The sequence below is a fragment of the Silurus aristotelis genome (genome assembly GCF_946808225.1).
Source record: "Silurus aristotelis genome assembly, chromosome: 2".
NCBI lineage: Eukaryota > Metazoa > Chordata > Actinopteri > Siluriformes > Siluridae > Silurus > Silurus aristotelis.
In genome coordinates, this window is record NC_139575.1 from 1,034,247 (window position 1) to 1,054,419 (window position 20,173).

General features: G+C 46.1%; 2 protein-coding genes across 3 annotated transcripts; one reads left to right on the forward strand and one right to left on the reverse strand.

The window, feature by feature from the left end:
- Nucleotides 1-1,385: 1,385 nt before the first annotated feature.
- Nucleotides 1,386-13,055, reverse strand: LOC310738681 (uncharacterized protein). 2 transcript variants are annotated; one of them, XM_083563872.1, is made up of 2 exons: nucleotides 12,810-13,030; nucleotides 1,386-2,540 (listed from the first exon to the last, which is right to left on the reverse strand). In XM_083563872.1, the coding sequence occupies exon 2, from the start codon at nucleotides 2,516-2,518 to the stop codon at nucleotides 1,424-1,426; it is 1,095 nt and encodes a 364-aa protein (XP_083419998.1). In that variant the 5' UTR covers nucleotides 2,519-2,540; nucleotides 12,810-13,030; the 3' UTR covers nucleotides 1,386-1,423. The 2 variants fall into 2 exon arrangements, 1 of the variants encoding a protein (XP_083419998.1); XR_014537133.1 differs by lacking the exon at nucleotides 1,386-2,540 and adding an exon at nucleotides 2,547-3,322 and having other exon boundaries at nucleotides 12,810-13,055.
- A 3,632-nt stretch (nucleotides 13,056-16,687) lies between these two features.
- On the forward strand, nucleotides 16,688-19,332 carry LOC310739045 (thiol S-methyltransferase TMT1A-like). The gene is made up of 3 exons (XM_083564645.1): nucleotides 16,688-17,500; nucleotides 18,680-18,765; nucleotides 19,125-19,332. The coding sequence occupies exons 1-3, from the start codon at nucleotides 17,006-17,008 to the stop codon at nucleotides 19,270-19,272; spliced, it is 729 nt and encodes a 242-aa protein (XP_083420771.1). The 5' UTR covers nucleotides 16,688-17,005; the 3' UTR covers nucleotides 19,273-19,332.
- Nucleotides 19,333-20,173: the final 841 nt, after the last annotated feature.

Sequence of the window (20,173 nt, forward strand, 5' to 3'; positions counted from 1 at the left end):
CAATTTCCTTTAGTGCCTTCTGACTTCTAACACACGGCCCTCTCACACACACCTTTTAAATAAAAATTAAAGAAAGATGCAAAAAAAACAGAAGTTCTTTTCCTGTTGTGTGTGCAGGAAGTTACAGCTCTGCCTCTGCCATGGTAATCTGTATTCTATGTGACTCTCAGGACACGCCTCCGTCTCTGTAGTGTTGATACGCCATGTTCACGTAGCAGCAGTGGTGAAATCGATCCACATATTAAACATCAACCATAAATTATTTCTTACTTTCTTAATAATAAAAGTTTAGCACATCTACTAATAATGATATAAAAACGATGCATCGTGAAACAAATGCTAAATTGTCTCCGATGCACACTTTTGTGTGTGTGTGTGTGTGTGTGTGTGTGTGTGTGTGTGTGTGTGTGTGTGCTGTTTTTACTTACTAGTTAAAATAGTGTGTAAAATGCTAATTAAAGGAATTAATAAATCAATCATTTGTGTAATAAATTCTAAAATAAATCATCTGAAATAAAACCTCAGGTTCATCAGAGATTCTTTTTTATTTTTATTATAAAATCTATTATTGTTATGAACATTAACTTACGACATGATCTTCATAAATAATCTTCACATTTCTTATCAAATCATTATTTATTATTAACATCGTGTACAATCCACACTGCCGGACCAAAAGTATCAGGACACCCGACACTACCTGCTTCTTCTCCAACCTGTTACACACAGTCGAGTCACACAGTTTTACAGGACGCTTTTTATTCTTACACTTAGGAGACCAAAACCTGTTCCAGCATGGGAGGTGGTGGTAGCTCAGGTTATGCATCACACACCATGAGTTCAAATCCCAGCACCACCAAACGACCAGCTTAGGTGTAGAACATCTACAACCTCGAAATGTGATAAATGTAAATGACCGCATGCTCTATGAACATCTGCTTTATATGGGTTGGAAGATCTCCTGCTGTAGAGCTCATATTAAAAATGAATAAATGTGAACCTCACCTACGTCAGTACCTGACTTTACGAACTTGCTTGTGGCTGAATGAATCTCCAAAAAGATCTTGTGGAACATCTTCCCAGAAGAGCAAACGGAAATGAAATATGGAGTTCAAAAAGTTCATTCCAAGCAGATGGTGTCCACAAACATTTGGCCCCACGGTGTACATTTCCTGCTTTGCTTCTCGCAAAGATAAAATACTGAAAAGTGTTTCCTTTTTTAGTTACTTCACAGTTCCATGGGGATTCTTCTGACATGAATGAAGAATTGTTCTCCAGATCGTATCAAGTGTCCATAAAAAGCGCTAGTTGATCTGTACACCTTCACACGGAGAGAGGTGCGGGATCTTCACACGGAGAGAGGTGCGGGATCTTCACACGGAGAGAGGTGCGGGATCTTCACACGGAGAGAGGTGCGGGATCTTCACACGGAGAGAGGTGCGGGATCTTCACACGGAGAGAGGTGCGGGATCTCCTCGAGTGCGGGGGCAGGAAGGTGTTTGTGTCTCTGTAAATTGCTGCGTCTGATGAAGCTCTTCCCGCACTGTGGGCACTGGTAGCGCTTCTCCCCGCTGTGGGTGCGCTGGTGTTCCCGCAGGTTGCTCTGGTTACTGAAGCTCTTGGCGCACTGGGAGCACTGGTACGGCTTCTCCCCCGTGTGGATGCGCTGGTGCTGCTGGAAGCTCCTGTGTGTGGTGAAGCCTTTGCCACACTGAGGGCAGTAATATGGTTTCTGCCCCGTGTGGATGTGCTGGTGCACTCGGAGAGCCGCCTTTTCTCTGAAACTCTTCCCGCACTCCGAGCAGCAGTGTGGTTTATCTCCAGTGTGGATGAGAAGGTGCTGCTGAAGCGTCCTCCTTTCTGTAAAGCTCCTGCCGCAGTTTAAACACTGATGCGGCTTCTCTCCGGTGTGGATACGCTGGTGCTTCATCAGCTTGCTCTTCTCGATGAAGCTCTTCCCACACTGCGAGCACGGATACGGCTTCTCGCCCTTGTGGATGCGCTGGTGCCGCTGCAGATTGCTCAACCTGGTGAAGTTCTTGCCGCACTGCGAGCACTGGTACGGTTTCTCTCCGGTGTGGACGCGCCGGTGCTTTATGAGATTGCCGCTCTCGATGAAGCTCTTCCCGCACAGCGAGCAGCGATACAGCTTCTCTCCGCTGTGGATGCGCTGGTGTTTCTTCACGTGGCTCTTCTGGCTGAAGCTCGTCCCGCACTGTGAGCACCGGTATGGTTTCTCTCCCGTGTGGATCCGGTGATGTTTTATGAGCGTGCTCCTCTGACTGAAGCTCTTGGCGCAGTGTGAACACGTGTACGGCTTCTCCCCCGTGTGCATGCGCTGGTGCTCTCTCAGGGTGCTCGAATGGGTGAAGCTCTTACCACACTCCGAACACTGATGTCCTCCTTTCTTCGCTCGTCTGCGACACCGAGACGTGTTCAGGAGTAAAGATGATCTCTGAGGAGAACCGGGGCCGAGTGAGGACTCCGGGTTCTCGCGCTTCATTTCGCCCGATTTCATCCCGGCTGGAGATCTGGATGCTCTTGTGGAGAAATCCAGAAGGTGTAGAATGGAGGAGATCAGGAGAGGACAGGAGAACGCATAACAGCATCGGGAAGAGGCAGGAAGAAGGAAACAAAACATTCATTCATTAATTTCGCACACATGTGAGTCCATAAGTATTTGGACAACACTGAAGGTATTCGTCATTTGGCCTCCAGTGCAACACAATACAATCAAATATATTCAAATATGTTACACGTGAACTGAACACACTGAGATCTTTAGTAATATACAATTACTTTTATTACTAAATAAACGTCCTTTCTGTCTACAGTCTGAAACCCGTGGACTTCATCACCACATGCTGAGTTCTACCACCTACCAAAAGTGAGTGTCACTCACTTTTCCAACACTGCAGAAGAGGAAGAACTCAGCTGATATTCTTTAAAGTGTGTTTTATTGCTTAATTCACAGAAATTTGTCAACAATCACAAGTTTGTTTTTTAATGAAGAAATGATGTATTTGGTTTTATAATGTTTCATATTTATAATTTGCTGATAATGAGATAATGATCTCCATTCTTCTGGGAAGATGTTTTACTAGATTATTGTGGAGATTCATTCAGCTACAAGGGTGTCAGTAAAGTCAGGTAGGTGGGAATGTGAGGAGGCCTGGGGTGTTCAATAGGACTGGGAGCTCTATAGCAGGAGATCTTCCACTGGAAAGTAGACCTTCATGGAGCTGGCTTTGTGCACAGGAGCATTGTTATACTGGAACAGGTTTGGGTCTCCAAGTTCAAGTGAAGAGAAAATGTCATGCTCCTGCATCCAAAGATGAGAGATACAATCAGAATCAGACCTTTAATGAGCCCTTAGGGAAAGTGTTTGGTTACAGTTGCTAACAGTAAAAGATCAAGTAAAGATTAAAGTAAATTTACACTCTGTAGCTGTGAATCCGAGAGTTTTATTATAGTGTAGACTCTGTAGTGCACCACGGAGTGCGCGGTAAACGGCGCTAGTGTAGACGCTGTAGTGCACCACGGAGTGCGCGGTAAACGGCGCTAGTGTAGACGCTGTAGTGCACCACGGAGTGCGCGGTAAACGGCGCTAGTGTAGACGCTGTAGTGCACCACGGAGTGCGCGGTAAACGGCGCTAGTGTAGACTCTGTAGTGCACCACGGAGTGCGCGGTAAACGGCGCTAGTGTAGACTCTGTAGTGCACCACGGAGTGCGCGGTAAACGGCGCTAGTGTAGACTCTGTAGTGCACCACGGAGTGCGCGGTAAACGGCGCTAGTGTAGACGCTGTAGTGCACCACGGAGTGCGCGGTAAACGGCGCTAGTGTAGACTCTGTAGTGCACCACGGAGTGCGCGGTAAACGGCGCTAGTGTAGACGCTGTAGTGCACCACGGAGTGCGCGGTAAACGGCGCTAGTGTAGACGCTGTAGTGCACCACGGAGTGCGCGGTAAACGGCGCTAGTGTAGACGCTGTAGTGCACCACGGAGTGCGCGGTAAACGGCGCTAGTGTAGACGCTGTAGTGCACCACGGAGTGCGCGGTAAACGGCGCTAGTGTAGACGCTGTAGTGCACCACGGAGTGCGCGGTAAACGGCGCTAGTGTAGACGCTGTAGTGCACCACGGAGTGCGCGGTAAACGGCGCTAGTGTAGACGCTGTAGTGCACCACGGAGTGCGCGGTAAACGGCGCTAGTGTAGACGCTGTAGTGCACCACGGAGTGCGCGGTAAACGGCGCTAGTGTAGACGCTGTAGTGCACCACGGAGTGCGCGGTAAACGGCGCTAGTGTAGACGCTGTAGTGCACCACGGAGCGTGTATTAAACGGCGATAGTGTAGACTCTGTAGTGCAATACGGAGCGTGTATTAAACGGCGCTAGTGTAGACTCTGTAGTGCACTACGGAGCGTGTAGTAAACGGCGCTAGTGTAGACTCTGTAGTGCACTACGGAGTGTGCGGTAAACGGCGCTAGTGTAGACTCTGTAGTGCACCACGGAGTGTGCGGTAAACGGCGCTAGTGTAGACTCTGTAGTGCACCACGGAGTGCGCGGTAAACGGCGCTAGTGTAGACTCTGTAGTGCACCACGGAGTGCGCGGTAAACGGCGCTAGTGTAGACTCTGTAGTGCACCACGGAGTGCGCGGTAAACGGCGCTAGTGTAGACTCTGTAGTGCACCACGGAGTGCGCGGTAAACGGCGCTAGTGTAGACTCTGTAGTGCACCACGGAGTGCGCGGTAAACGGCGCTAGTGTAGACTCTGTAGTGCACCACGGAGTGCGCGGTAAACGGCGCTAGTGTAGACTCTGTAGTGCACCACGGAGTGCGCGGTAAACGGCGCTAGTGTAGACTCTGTAGTGCACCACGGAGTGCGCGGTAAACGGCGCTAGTGTAGACTCTGTAGTGTACCACGGAGTGCGCGGTAAACGGCGCTAGTGTAGACTCTGTAGTGCACCACGGAGTGTGTATTAGACGGCGCTAGTGTAGACTCTGTAGTGCACCACGGAGTGTGTAGTAAACTGCGCTAGTGTAGACTCTGTAGTGCACTACGGAGTGTGTAGTAAACGGCGCTAGTGTAGACTCTGTAGTGCACTACGGAGTGTGTGGTAAACGGCGCTAGTGTAGACTCTGTAGTGCACTACGGAGTGTGTGGTAAACGGCGCTAGTGTAGACTCTGTAGTGCACTACGGAGTGTGTGGTAAACGGCGCTAGTGTAGACTCTGTAGTGTACCACGGAGTGCGCGGTAAACGGCGCTAGTGTAGACTCTGTAGTGCACCACGGAGTGTGTATTAGACGGCGCTAGTGTAGACTCTGTAGTGCACTACGGAGTGTGTAGTAAACTGCGCTAGTGTAGACTCTGTAGTGCACTACGGAGTGTGTAGTAAACTGCGCTAGTGTAGACTCTGTAGTGCACTACGGAGTGTGTGGTAAACAGCGCTAGTGTAGACTCTGTAGTGCACTACGGAGTGTGTAGTAAACAGCGCTAGTGTAGACTCTGTAGTGCACTACGGAGTGTGTAGTAAACAGCGCTAGTGTAGACTCTGTAGTGCACTACGGAGTGCGCGGTAAACGGCGCTAGTGTAGACTCTGTAGTGCACCACGGAGTGCGCGGTAAACGGCGCTAGTGTAGACTCTGTAGTGTACCACGGAGTGCGCGGTAAACGGCGCTAGTGTAGACTCTGTAGTGCACCACGGAGTGTGTATTAGACGGCGCTAGTGTAGACTCTGTAGTGCACCACGGAGTGTGTAGTAAACTGCGCTAGTGTAGACTCTGTAGTGCACTACGGAGTGTGTAGTAAACGGCGCTAGTGTAGACTCTGTAGTGCACTACGGAGTGTGTGGTAAACGGCGCTAGTGTAGACTCTGTAGTGCACTACGGAGTGTGTGGTAAACGGCGCTAGTGTAGACTCTGTAGTGCACTACGGAGTGTGTGGTAAACGGCGCTAGTGTAGACTCTGTAGTGTACCACGGAGTGCGCGGTAAACGGCGCTAGTGTAGACTCTGTAGTGCACCACGGAGTGTGTATTAGACGGCGCTAGTGTAGACTCTGTAGTGCACTACGGAGTGTGTAGTAAACTGCGCTAGTGTAGACTCTGTAGTGCACTACGGAGTGTGTAGTAAACTGCGCTAGTGTAGACTCTGTAGTGCACTACGGAGTGTGTGGTAAACAGCGCTAGTGTAGACTCTGTAGTGCACTACGGAGTGTGTAGTAAACAGCGCTAGTGTAGACTCTGTAGTGCACTACGGAGTGTGTAGTAAACAGCGCTAGTGTAGACTCTGTAGTGCACTACGGAGTGTGTATTAAACGGCGCTAGTGTAGACTCTGTAGTGCACTACGGAGTGTGTGGTAAACAGCGCTAGTGTAGACTCTGTAGTGCACTACGGAGTGTGTGGTAAACAGCGCTAGTGTAGACTCTGTAGTGCACTACGGAGTGTGTATTAAACAGCGCTAGTGTAGACTCTGTAGTGCACTACGGAGTGTGTAGTAAACAGCGCTGATGTAGACTCTGTAGTGCACTACGGAGTGTGTAGTAAACGGCGCTAGTGTAGACTCTGTAGTGCACTACGGAGTGTGTATTAAACGGCGCTAGTGTAGACTCTGTAGTGCACTACGGAGTGTGTGGTAAACGGCGCTAGTGTAGACTCTGTAGTGCACTACGGAGTGTGTAGTAAACAGCGCTAGTGTAGACTCTGTAGTGCACTACGGAGTGTGTAGTAAACAGCGCTGATGTAGACTCTGTAGTGCACTACGGAGTGTGTAGTAAACGGCGCTAGTGTAGACTCTGTAGTGCACTACGGAGTGTGTGGTAAACGGCGCTAGTGTAGACTCTGTAGTGTACCACGGAGTGCGCGGTAAACGGCGCTAGTGTAGACTCTGTAGTGCACCACGGAGTGTGTATTAGACGGCGCTAGTGTAGACTCTGTAGTGCACTACGGAGTGTGTAGTAAACTGCGCTAGTGTAGACTCTGTAGTGCACTACGGAGTGTGTAGTAAACTGCGCTAGTGTAGACTCTGTAGTGCACTACGGAGTGTGTGGTAAACAGCGCTAGTGTAGACTCTGTAGTGCACTACGGAGTGTGTAGTAAACAGCGCTAGTGTAGACTCTGTAGTGCACTACGGAGTGTGTAGTAAACAGCGCTAGTGTAGACTCTGTAGTGCACTACGGAGTGTGTATTAAACGGCGCTAGTGTAGACTCTGTAGTGCACTACGGAGTGTGTGGTAAACAGCGCTAGTGTAGACTCTGTAGTGCACTACGGAGTGTGTGGTAAACAGCGCTAGTGTAGACTCTGTAGTGCACTACGGAGTGTGTATTAAACAGCGCTAGTGTAGACTCTGTAGTGCACTACGGAGTGTGTAGTAAACAGCGCTGATGTAGACTCTGTAGTGCACTACGGAGTGTGTAGTAAACGGCGCTAGTGTAGACTCTGTAGTGCACTACGGAGTGTGTATTAAACGGCGCTAGTGTAGACTCTGTAGTGCACTACGGAGTGTGTGGTAAACGGCGCTAGTGTAGACTCTGTAGTGCACTACGGAGTGTGTAGTAAACAGCGCTAGTGTAGACTCTGTAGTGCACTACGGAGTGTGTAGTAAACAGCGCTGATGTAGACTCTGTAGTGCACTACGGAGTGTGTAGTAAACGGCGCTAGTGTAGACTCTGTAGTGCACTACGGAGTGTGTAGTAAACAGCGCTAGTGTAGACTCTGTAGTGCACTACGGAGTGTGTATTAAACGGCGCTAGTGTAGACTCTGTAGTGCACTACGGAGTGTGTAGTAAACAGCGCTAGTGTAGACTCTGTAGTGCACTACGGAGTGTGTAGTAAACAGCGCTAGTGTAGACTCTGTAGTGCACTACGGAGTGTGTATTAAACGGCGCTAGTGTAGACTCTGTAGTGCACTACGGAGTGTGTAGTAAACGGCGCTAGTGTAGACTCTGTAGTGCACTACGGAGTGTGTGGTAAACGGCGCTAGTGTAGACTCTGTAGTGCACTACGGAGTGTGTATTAAACGGCGCTAGTGTAGACTCTGTAGTGCACTACGGAGTGTGTATTAAACAGCGCTAGTGTAGACTCTGTAGTGCACTACGGAGTGTGTGGTAAACGGCGCTAGTGTAGACTCTGTAGTGCACTACGGAGTGTGTGGTAAACGGCGCTAGTGTAGACTCTGTAGTGCACTACGGAGTGTGTATTAAACAGCGCTAGTGTAGACTCTGTAGTGCACTACGGAGTGTGTGGTAAACGGCGCTAGTGTAGACTCTGTAGTGCACTACGGAGTGTGTGGTAAACGGCGCTAGTGTAGACTCTGTAGTGCACTACGGAGTGTGTGGTAAACGGCGCTAGTGTAGACTCTGTAGTGCACTACGGAGTGTGTATTAAACAGCGCTAGTGTAGACTCTGTAGTGCACTACGGAGTGTGTATTAAACAGCGCTAGTGTAGACTCTGTAGTGCACTACGGAGTGTGTAGTAAACAGCGCTGATGTAGACTCTGTAGTGCACTACGGAGTGTGTAGTAAACGGCGCTAGTGTAGACTCTGTAGTGCACTACGGAGTGTGTATTAAACGGCGCTAGTGTAGACTCTGTAGTGCACTACGGAGTGTGTGGTAAACGGCGCTAGTGTAGACTCTGTAGTGCACTAGGGAGTGTGTAGTAAACAGCGCTAGTGTAGACTCTGTAGTGCACTACGGAGTGTGTATTAAACAGCACTAGTGTAGACTCTGTAGTGCACTACGGAGTGTGTATTAAACGGCGCTAGTGTAGACTCTGTAGTGCACTACGGAGTGTGTGGTAAACAGCGCTAGTGTAGACTGTAGTGCACTACGGAGTGTGTGGTAAACAGCGCTAGTGTAGACTCTGTAGTGCACTACGGAATGTATAGTAAACAGCGCTAGTGTAGACTCTGTAGTGCACTACGGAGTGTGTAGTAAACGGCGCTAGTGTAGACTCTGTAGTGCACTACGGAGTGTGTGGTAAACAGCGCTAGTGTAGACTGTAGTGCACTACGGAGTGTGTGGTAAACAGCGCTAGTGTAGACTCTGTAGTGCACTACGGAGTGTGTATTAAACAGCGCTAGTGTAGACTGTAGTGCACTACGGAGTGTGTAGTAAACAGCGCTAGTGTAGACTCTGTAGTGCACTACGGAGTGTGTGGTAAACAGCGCTAGTGTAGACTCTGTAGTGCACTACGGAGTGTGTAGTAAACAGCGCTAGTGTAGACTCTGTAGTGCACTACGGAGTGTGTATTAAACGGCGCTAGTGTAGACTCTGTAGTGCACTACGGAGTGTGTATTAAACAGCGCTAGTGTAGACTCTGTAGTGCACTACGGAGTGTGTAGTAAACAGCGCTAGTGTAGACTGTAGTGCACTACGGAGTGTGTGGTAAACGGCGCTAGTGTAGACTCTGTAGTGCACTACGGAGTGTGTGGTAAACGGCGCTAGTGTAGACTCTGTAGTGCACTACGGAGTGTGTAGTAAACAGCGCTAGTGTAGACTCTGTAGTGCACTACGGAGTGTGTATTAAACAGCGCTAGTGTAGACTCTGTAGTGCACTACGGAGTGTGTAGTAAACAGCGCTAGTGTAGACTCTGTAGTGCACTACGGAGTGTGTAGTAAACAGCGCTAGTGTAGACTCTGTAGTGCACTACGGAGTGTGTATTAAACAGCGCTAGTGTAGACTCTGTAGTGCACTACGGAGTGTGTGGTAAACAGCGCTAGTGTAGACTCTGTAGTGCACTACGGAGTGTGTAGTAAACAGCGCTAGTGTAGACTCTGTAGTGCACTACGGAGTGTGTGGTAAACGGCGCTAGTGTAGACTCTGTAGTGCACTACGGAGTGTGTATTAAACGGCGCTAGTGTAGACTCTGTAGTGCACTACGGAGTGTGTATTAAACAGCGCTAGTGTAGACTCTGTAGTGCACTACGGAGTGTGTGGTAAACGGCGCTAGTGTAGACTCTGTAGTGCACTACGGAGTGTGTATTAAACAGCGCTAGTGTAGACTCTGTAGTGCACTACGGAGTGTGTGGTAAACGGCGCTAGTGTAGACTCTGTAGTGCACTACGGAGTGTGTGGTAAACGGCGCTAGTGTAGACTCTGTAGTGCACTACGGAGTGTGTAGTAAACGGCGCTAGTGTAGACTCTGTAGTGCACTACGGAGTGTGTATTAAACAGCGCTAGTGTAGACTCTGTAGTGCACTACGGAGTGTGTAGTAAACAGCGCTGATGTAGACTCTGTAGTGCACTACGGAGTGTGTAGTAAACGGCGCTAGTGGAGACTCTGTAGTGCACTACGGAGTGTGTATTAAACGGCGCTAGTGTAGACTCTGTAGTGCACTACGGAGTGTGTGGTAAACGGCGCTAGTGTAGACTCTGTAGTGCACTAGGGAGTGTGTAGTAAACAGCGCTAGTGTAGACTCTGTAGTGCACTACGGAGTGTGTATTAAACAGCACTAGTGTAGACTCTGTAGTGCACTACGGAGTGTGTATTAAACGGCGCTAGTGTAGACTCTGTAGTGCACTACGGAGTGTGTGGTAAACAGCGCTAGTGTAGACTGTAGTGCACTACGGAGTGTGTGGTAAACAGCGCTAGTGTAGACTCTGTAGTGCACTACGGAATGTATAGTAAACAGCGCTAGTGTAGACTCTGTAGTGCACTACGGAGTGTGTAGTAAACGGCGCTAGTGTAGACTCTGTAGTGCACTACGGAGTGTGTGGTAAACAGCGCTAGTGTAGACTGTAGTGCACTACGGAGTGTGTGGTAAACAGCGCTAGTGTAGACTCTGTAGTGCACTACGGAGTGTGTAGTAAACGGCGCTAGTGTAGACTGTAGTGCACTACGGAGTGTGTAGTAAACAGCGCTAGTGTAGACTCTGTAGTGCACTACGGAGTGTGTATTAAACAGCGCTAGTGTAGACTCTGTAGTGCACTACGGAGTGTGTAGTAAACAGCGCTAGTGTAGACTCTGTAGTGCACTACGGAGTGTGTATTAAACAGCGCTAGTGTAGACTCTGTAGTGCACTACGGAGTGTGTGGTAAACAGCGCTAGTGTAGACTCTGTAGTGCACTACGGAGTGTGTATTAAACAGCGCTAGTGTAGACTCTGTAGTGCACTACGGAGTGTGTAATAAACGGCGCTAGTGTAGACTGTAGTGCACTACGGAGTGTGTAGTAAACAGCGCTAGTGTAGACTCTGTAGTGCACTACAGAGTGTGTGGTAAACAGCGCTAGTGTAGACTCTGTAGTGCACTACAGAGTGTGTGGTAAACAGCGCTAGTGTAGACTCTGTAGTGCACTACGGAGTGTGTGGTAAACAGCGCTAGTGTAGACTCTGTAGTGCACTACAGAGTGTGTAGTAAACGGCGCTAGTGTAGACTCTGTAGTGCACTACGGAGTGTGTATTAAACGGCGCTAGTGTAGACTCTGTAGTGCACTACGGAGTGTGTATTAAACAGCGCTAGTGTAGACTCTGTAGTGCACTACGGAGTGTGTAGTAAACAGCGCTAGTGTAGACTCTGTAGTGCACTACGGAGTGTGTATTAAACAGCGCTAGTGTAGACTGTAGTGCACTACGGAGTGTGTAGTAAACAGCGCTAGTGTAGACTCTGTAGTGCACTACGGAGTGTGTAGTAAACAGCGCTAGTGTAGACTCTGTAGTGCACTACAGAGTGTGTATTAAACGGCGCTAGTGTAGACTCTGTAGTGCACTACGGAGTGTGTAATAAACGGCGCTAGTGTAGACTGTAGTGCACTACGGAGTGTGTGGTAAACAGCGCTAGTGTAGACTCTGTAGTGCACTACGGAGTGTGTAGTAAACAGCGCTAGTGTAGACTCTATAGTGCACTACGGAGTGTGTGGTAAACAGCGCTAGTGTAGACTCTGTAGTGCACTACGGAGTGTGTGGTAAACAGCGCTAGTGTAGACTCTGTAGTGCACTACGGAGTGTGTGGTAAACAGCGCTAGTGTAGACTCTGTAGTGCACTACGGAGTGTGTGGTAAACAGCGCTAGTGTAGACTCTGTAGTGCACTACGGAGTGTGTGGTAAACAGCGCTAGTGTAGACTCTGTAGTGCACTACGGAGTGTGTGGTAAACAGCGCTAGTGTAGACTCTGTAGTGCACTACGGAGTGTGTATTAAACAGCGCTAGTGTAGACTCTAGTGCACTACGGAGTGTGTATTAAACAGCGCTAGTGTAGACTCTGTAGTGCACTACGGAGTGTGTGGTAAACAGCGCTAGTGTAGACTGTAGTGCACTACGGAGTGTGTGGTAAACAGCGCTAGTGTAGACTCTAGTGCACTACGGAGTGTGTATTAAACAGCGCTAGTGTAGACTCTGTAGTGCACTACGGAGTGTGTGGTAAACAGCGCTAGTGTAGACTGTAGTGCACTACGGAGTGTGTGGTAAACAGCGCTAGTGTAGACTGTAGTGCACTACGGAGTGTGTGGTAAACAGCGCTAGTGTAGACTCTGTAGTGCACTACGGAGTGTGTGGTAAACGGCGCTAGTGTAGACTGTAGTGCACTACGGAGTGTGTAGTAAACAGCGCTAGTGTAGACTCTGTAGTGCACTACGGAGTGTGTAGTAAACAGCGCTAGTGTAGACTCTGTAGTGCACTACGGAGTGTGTAGTAAACAGCGCTAGTGTAGACTCTGTAGTGCACTACGGAGTGTGTGGTAAACAGCGCTAGTGTAGACTGTAGTGCACTACGGAGTGTGTAGTAAACAGCACTAGTGTAGACTCTGTAGTGCACTAGTGTAGGGAGCAGAAACCCGTTTAGGATTGAGACACTGTTAGCTGAGTTGAAGTTACCTTGATGTTTCCAGCAGAACGCAGTGAAGCTCCTCAAATTCAGCTCCAGCGGATCAGATGGAAGTGTGGAGGTAAAACCCTGTCAGAAATATTGGAATGGAAAGATGATTAGTAGAGTCCGAGATCAGATCATCAATCAGCAACACTGCCGCACGCCTTCTTCTATTCCTGTAACACAACACGACCTGGACGCTCACAGCGACACCTACTGGACAATCTGAATATTACACTCAACACCCGGGAGACAGACACACACACACACACACACAAATAAACAAACGAAATGCACGTGAAAATAGATTCTGAACATCGCACATATTAATGGAAGAGAATGTGTAAAGTGTAGAATAAACACTGCAGATTGGCTCAATCCCTGGAGCTCAAAATCACCATCACACTATCAGATTTTCTTCCTGTACAGATTATAAAGCTTCCCATAATCCCACAAATTCAGGCCCCAGTGTAGAAACCCTGAGTCTTCTGTGGGTTTAAAAAAGAGATTAAACAGCGTTTGGAGAGTAAATGAGTGGAAGAAAGTTCTGTGGAATCCAAATGGGATGTTTGTGTCTTTATCAGAAGATTGTGTGTATTCTGGAGAACAGGAGAGAAGATGTGATGCAGTTGAAGATCTTCCTCTTCCTGAAACACTTAACCTTTCAATAGAGTTGTAGGCTGATTTATCTTCAGTGTGTAATCCAGTGTACCAGTGTAGATTTTTTCATTAATAGAGACTCAAAGCACTTTTGTACATCGCTGTGGACACGGACGTCTGCCATAGTTTTACACTTTAGTAGTGAGGACTTTATGAATATTCACTGAAAAAATGTATAGTATTAAAAAACAATTGTGGAGGTCCAACCTCTGAGATCATCTCCTGACCAATTCTCACCTTAAACTCCACAACTACACTGTTTTACATGTATAGGACAGGAAGAGCTGTATGATGCTATTATGAAAGCTAAATCAACAACATGTCAGTTAGATCCAATTCCCACTAAACTACTGAAGGAAGTGTTCCATACAGCTGGTGAGCCTCTTCTCAATATTATTAACTCCTCACTATCGTTAGGTCACGTCCCTAAATCCCTCAAGTTAGCAGTTATTAAGCCCCTCATTAAAAAACCTAATCTGGATCCAAGCACGCTATCGAATTACAGACCAATTTTAAATCTCCCATTTATGTCTAAGATTTTAGAAAAGATTGTCGCTGCCCAGTTATGTAACCACTTGCAGGAGAACAATATCTTTGAAGAGTTTCAGTCAGGTTTTAGGCCCCATCATAGCACAGAAACTGCTCTAGTTAAAATCACTAACGACCTGTTTTTAGCTTCAGACCAAGGCTACATCTCCCTATTAGTTTTACTAGATCTTAGTGCTGCGTTCGACACTATAGATCATGATCTTCTCCTCGATCGCTTACAGAATTACATCGGTATTCAGGGACAGGCATTAAGCTGGTTTAAATCCTACCTGTCTGATCGTTACCATTTCGTAGACTTAAATGGAGAGCTATACAGGTTAATTATGGAGTGCCACAAGGTTCAGTTCTAGGACCCCTGGTCTTCACAATATACATGCTTCCCTCAGGAAATATTATTAGAAGGTATGTGATTAGCTTCCACTGTTACGCTGATGATACCCAGCTATATATCTCATCCAAACCAGGCGATACAGCTCAATTAGCTCGCATAACTGAGTGTGTTGAAGAAATAAGAGATTGGATGACCCATAACTTTCTGCTATTAAATTCTGATAAAACGGAGATTTTGCTCATCGGCACAAAAACCAGTATACAGAAGCTCCAGCATCTCAGCCTGCATTTAGACGGATGTTCTGTAACTACTAGTTTAACAGAAAAAGATCTGGGAGTTATTTTAGACAGCAACTTATCTTTTAAAAATCAAATCAATCAAGTTACAAAAACAGCCTTCTTTCACCTCAGAAATATTTCTAAGCTAAGAAATATGTTATCTATATCTGATGCAGAGAAGCTCGTCCATGCGTTTATGACCTCTAGAATAGACTACTGTAATGCATTACTAGGTGGATGTCCTGCATCATTAATAAACAAGCTTCAGTTAGTTCAGAATGCCGCAGCAAGAGTTCTTACTAGGTCAAGAAAATACGATCATATAACCCCAATCTTATCGTCCCTACATTGGCTTCCTATTAAGTTTCGAATAGACTACAAACTACTGCTACTCACTTATAAAGCACTAAATGGTTTGGCTCCCATGTATCTATCCAGTCTCTTAACACGCTACAATCCGTCACGCTCCCTGAGATCTCAAAACTCTGGGCTTCTAGTAGTTCCTAGAATAGCAAAGTCCACTAAAGGCGGTAGAGCATTTTCACATTTAGCTCCTAAACTCTGGAATAGTCTTCCTGACAGTGTTCGGGGTTCAGATACACTCTCCCAGTTTAAGTGTAGATTAAAAACATATCTTTTTAGCAAAGCCTACACATAACACACATCACACACATCACATCACAACCTTGTGCTCCAGAACATCTGATCACATGCACATTATCAACTTGTGCTGTTAATATCATGAACAGCAGCTACGCTAATTCCTCTCCACTGCTTCTCTTTCTCTCCCCATCCCGAGGCATCCTGAGGTTGCTCCAGAGCCAGTCTCCTCCCACCTCATGAAGATTGTGGACTTTTAAAGAAATAGATGCCGAACTCGCAAACTTCCCGAACCATCTAGAGACGTACCAGTGCCAGCTGGATCCCACTGCATGTGGAGTTTGGACACTGGACCTCCTGGAGTGTTTAAAGGCTCTGGCATGGAGAAGCTGGTGTTGAATCTTTAATGATCTCAGATGTTGAGTTATTTTATGAGTTGCTCAGTAGCTCCTGGTTTTATAACCATAATGACTGTAGAAGACTGTAGAAAGATCATCAGTCATAATCACACACTCCAGTGCTCATGTTAGTTCTCACTCTCCAGTGTTCTGTAGTGTTTAAAGACTATAATCACACTCTTGATGTCACCCAAATGAGGATGAGGTTCTGCTTTTGAGTCTGGTTCCTCTCAAGGTTTCTTCCTTATTACATCTAAGGGAGTTTTTCCTTTACCACAGTCACCACAGTCTCCATCATCAGAGATAAACACATTATTTACCTTCATTCTTAAAGTCTGTAAAGCTGCTTTGAGACAACGTCTGTTGTGAAAAGTGCAATAGAAATAAACTTCACTTGACTTAATGCCCCAAATGTAAATGAGATCAGACTCCCTCACCCTCACCCTCACACTCACACATGGAGGTGGACGTTTAATGGTTTGGGGTTGTTTTGGAGAAGGGAAGATTCTGGAAGGGGAAGGAATCCTGAACCATCATTTCTCCAATTCCACACTTCAACACCATGCAAATCTTCAGAATGTTGCATTATTTAGTTTGTGGCATAAAAAAAAAGGAAACATCATTAAACACTTTTCACTGTATTTATATAAAAGAGTTCAATTCTGTGAGATGTTTGTTTACTCCACTCTTTATCCAAATGGAGATGAATGTCTGGTTCCTGGTTTCCTCAGGGAGTTTTTTGCTTACTACTGTTAGAAGTGCTGTATAAAGAACACAAACTCCTCCTTTCCCTCACTGTTGAACACTTTCCTTTCATAAACACGATCTGCTCTCAGAAACATAAACCAACTTCTGACCTAACACAAAACGCAACAATAAATGTGATGGAGAATTGTGATTTCAGGAGAATCAGTGATTTCTGAAAATTTTCTCTTCATGGTTCTGTAAGGTGGCCTGCTGTCACATGAATGTTTGATTACACAACTTACTATAGAATGTTCAAATAAAGTGGAGTGTGTGTGTGTGTGTGTGTGTGTGTGTGTGTGTGTGTGTGTGTGTGTGTGTGTGTGTTTAGTTACAGAGCTGAGGAATAAAACGCGCGAGAAGCTGGATTTTAATCAACCAATTAAATAAATTAACCGTAAAAATACATTGTAGCGAAATATTGTAGAGGACATGATGACGTTACTCAGGCTTCAGCCAATCACGCGCTGCGGTAGTGCGCTGTAATGAATATTCATAAGTTACAGTGACGCCAGGGGTTCCCTCTGCCACGGTCTCGGAGAGTGATCTCCTGGGGCAAAGTCCGCAGTTCGGTACCGGGAGACAGACAGACAGACAGACAGACATACAGACAGACATACAGACAGATAGACATACAGATCATCATGGCGCTGTTGATGCGCGCGTGCACGCTGGTGGTTCAGCTGTTGACGGTTCCGCTGGTGATCGCGGACGCGCTCGGCCTTTACTCTGTGTACAAGCGCTTCTTTCCGGTCATCATGAACAAGTTCTCCCGCCCCTACAACGAGAAGATGAAGCAGCAGAAGCGCGAGCTCTTCCGCGACCTGGCCCGGTTCGCGCCCACGCGCGGGCCTCTGCGCCTGCTGGAGATCGGCACCGGAACCGGGACCAACTTCGAGTACTTTCCCGCAGGCTGCAGGATCACGTGCACGGACCCGAACCCGCACTTTCAGAAGTATCTGCTGAAGAACATGGAGCTCAGCAAGCACTTGGAGTACGAAAGGTTCCTGGTGGCTCCTGCTGAGGACTTGCGGCAGGTGGAGGACGCTTCTGTGGACGCGGTGGTGTGTACCCTGGTTCTGTGTTCCGTCAAGAACCCGGGGCAGGTCCTGCAGGAGGCCAAGAGGATCCTCAGAGAGGTAACTTATTGTTGTTGTTGTTGTTGTTGTTGTTGTTGTTGTTGTTGTTGTTGTTGATGATGATGATGATGATGATGATTTTGTTGTTGATGATGATGATGATGATGATTTTGTTGTTGATGATGATGATGATGATGATGATTTTGTTGTTGTTGATGATGATGATGATGATGATTTTGTTGTTGATGATGATGATGATGATGATTTTGTTGTTGTTGATGATGATGATGATGATGATTTTGTTGTTGTTGATGATGATGATGATGATGATTTTGTTGTTGATGATGATGATGATGATGATGATGATTTTGTTGTTGATGATGATGATGATGATGATGATTTTGTTGTTGTTGTTGATGATGATGATGATTTTGTTGTTGATGATGATGATGATTTTGATGTTGTTGATGATGATGATGATGTAAACAATAAACAAAAAGTTCTGATATTTTATTTAGTAAATAAGATTTAGTTTGTTACATTCTCAAAGGTTCCAGTAAGGTTTCTTGGGTTCCACGTGACACTGGCATGGTTCTGGTACCTGGTACCTGGTTCCTGGCCTGTGCCGGTTCACGTGTTTCCACTCTTGAACTCTGTACAGTTTTTGGAGGCAGTGCAGGAAACGTGGTGGTACAGGGAGCAGGGGTGAATATAGCACCACTACCACAAGGTTTGAAACTAGTTCAGCTGTGCTATACAGAGGGGAACATGACTCCAACTGATGATATAATCTCAAATGGAGATCCAGGACAAACTGAAGATCTTGTGGAAGAAAGAAAAATGTGTACAAGAAGAAAAAAGAAGTGATGTTTGGTGTTGGTTTGATGAATAAGCAATATAATGAAGTTGAGAAGGAGGCAGAGGCAGTGGAGAAAAACAACACGGAGCTATCAAACCTGTTACATCACCTCACCATCACTTCTTTCTCCAGTCTGTGGAAACTCATGGATGGTTCATGATGGGTTTGAGGAACCGCTCAGGAACCAGAACTGCTTCTGGTGAAACAATGATGAGGGATGTTTCATGAAAGGAAATAATTTATTTGAAGTGTTAATGTCTGGTCTTATTAAAGGTTTCTGAAACACACACACACACACACACACACACACACACACACAGGAAGTGATGTCGTGTTTATAAACAGATGTTACTGGTCAGTAATAAGGTGTTGGTTTACAGGGTGGAGCGTTTTTCTTCCTGGAGCATGTGATGGGAGAAGAATCAAGCTGGGGCTACTTTTTTCAGCACGTTCTTCAGCCTTTCTGGTATCTCACACACACACACACACACACTTGTAAAAGTGAATACAGTGCTGATTTGTTCACTATATAGAATTCTCTGATTGGTCAGAAGGTGGTGACTGTAGATTGTTTCTATAGTAACGGCTTGTTCTGAGCGATAATAAACTGAGGAGATACGTGTGTGTTCCTCTGATCTTCTGTAAGGACGGAGCTGTTTCTGGCAGGAGTCTCCAGTGTCAGAGACGGATTTATATTTGTCTCATTATTGTTATTTTGGAACTGAAATGTGAACAGTAAAAAAGTGAAAAGTGATATTGAGCTGTACAGTTTCCCTGTATGTGTGTGTGTGTGTGTGTGTGTGTGTGTGTGTGTGTGTGTTACAGGTACTATTTTGGTGATGGCTGTGAATTGACGCGTTCGACCTGGCAGGACGTGGAACATGCTGGGTTCTCCGAGGTTCAGCTCCGTCACATCCATGCTCCAATTTCTTTCCTAATTAAACCACACATCATCGGATATGCTGTAAAATAAACACACACACACACACACACACACACACACACACACACACACACACACACACACACACACTTGACATAAACCTGCAATGTGGTGTTTTTAAAATCATAAATAATTTAGCATTAATTAAACACTGTGAACCACAATTCATTTACTCACTCGCTTCTGCCCCGCCCATTTGACAGTCAGTGGGCGGGGTCATGTACCTGCAGCAGGTGTAACTCTGTCGAACTTCTGCACCTTTGCAGCGAATTGCGTAGAGATTTTTCGGACACCACTGTGTCAAGGATTGAAGAGTCACGTGTCATGCCACGTTTTCATGGCAACTTTTTTGTGAAAAGCTTTGATTAAAGGTCTTTTATAAAATTTCATTCAAATAAAAAAAATAAATAAATAAAGCATCGTGGGTTTGTCTTCAAGAGCCCTACTGCCATCTGGTGTTCTGGAGGTGTCACACAACTATTTTATTTAAATTTTCATCAATTATTAAAGATAGCAATACCTTCTCTCTCTCTCTCTCTCTCTCTCTCTCTCTCTCTCTCTCTCTCTCTCTCACACACACACACACACACACACACACACACACACACGTCCTGACTGAATATCTGAGAAATATGATATTAAATGGTAAGATGCAGGTCTGTATAAACCAGGTGGAAATGGAATCTTCTGTGGTTCAAAATAATAATAATAATAATAATAATAATAATAATAATAATAATAATAATAATAATAAACAGTGTGTTGGTGTGAAAGTTAGTTTTATTCTTATTTGACAATTAAAATTTGAATTTACAACTTGACTTTGTGAAAAGTTTGGAACACAAAGTTGTCGCTAATGTTGTAAACGTTCTCTCACCAGCTTCTCTCCATTCTCTTATCACACACTACCAAAGAAACCATTAGGAAGTGT

Coding starts and splice junctions, on each gene's coding strand:
- LOC310739045 (XM_083564645.1), top strand. CDS start 17,006: ATGGCGCTGTTGATGCGCGCGTGCACGCTGGTGGTTCAGCTGTTGACG. Junction 17,501..18,679: donor CCAAGAGGATCCTCAGAGAG/GTAACTTATTGT, acceptor GTTGGTTTACAG/GGTGGAGCGTTTTTCTTCCT. Junction 18,766..19,124: donor CACGTTCTTCAGCCTTTCTG/GTATCTCACACA, acceptor TGTGTGTTACAG/GTACTATTTTGGTGATGGCT.
- LOC310738681 (XM_083563872.1), bottom strand. CDS start 2,518: ATGAAATCGGGCGAAATGAAGCGCGAGAACCCGGAGTCCTCACTCGGC.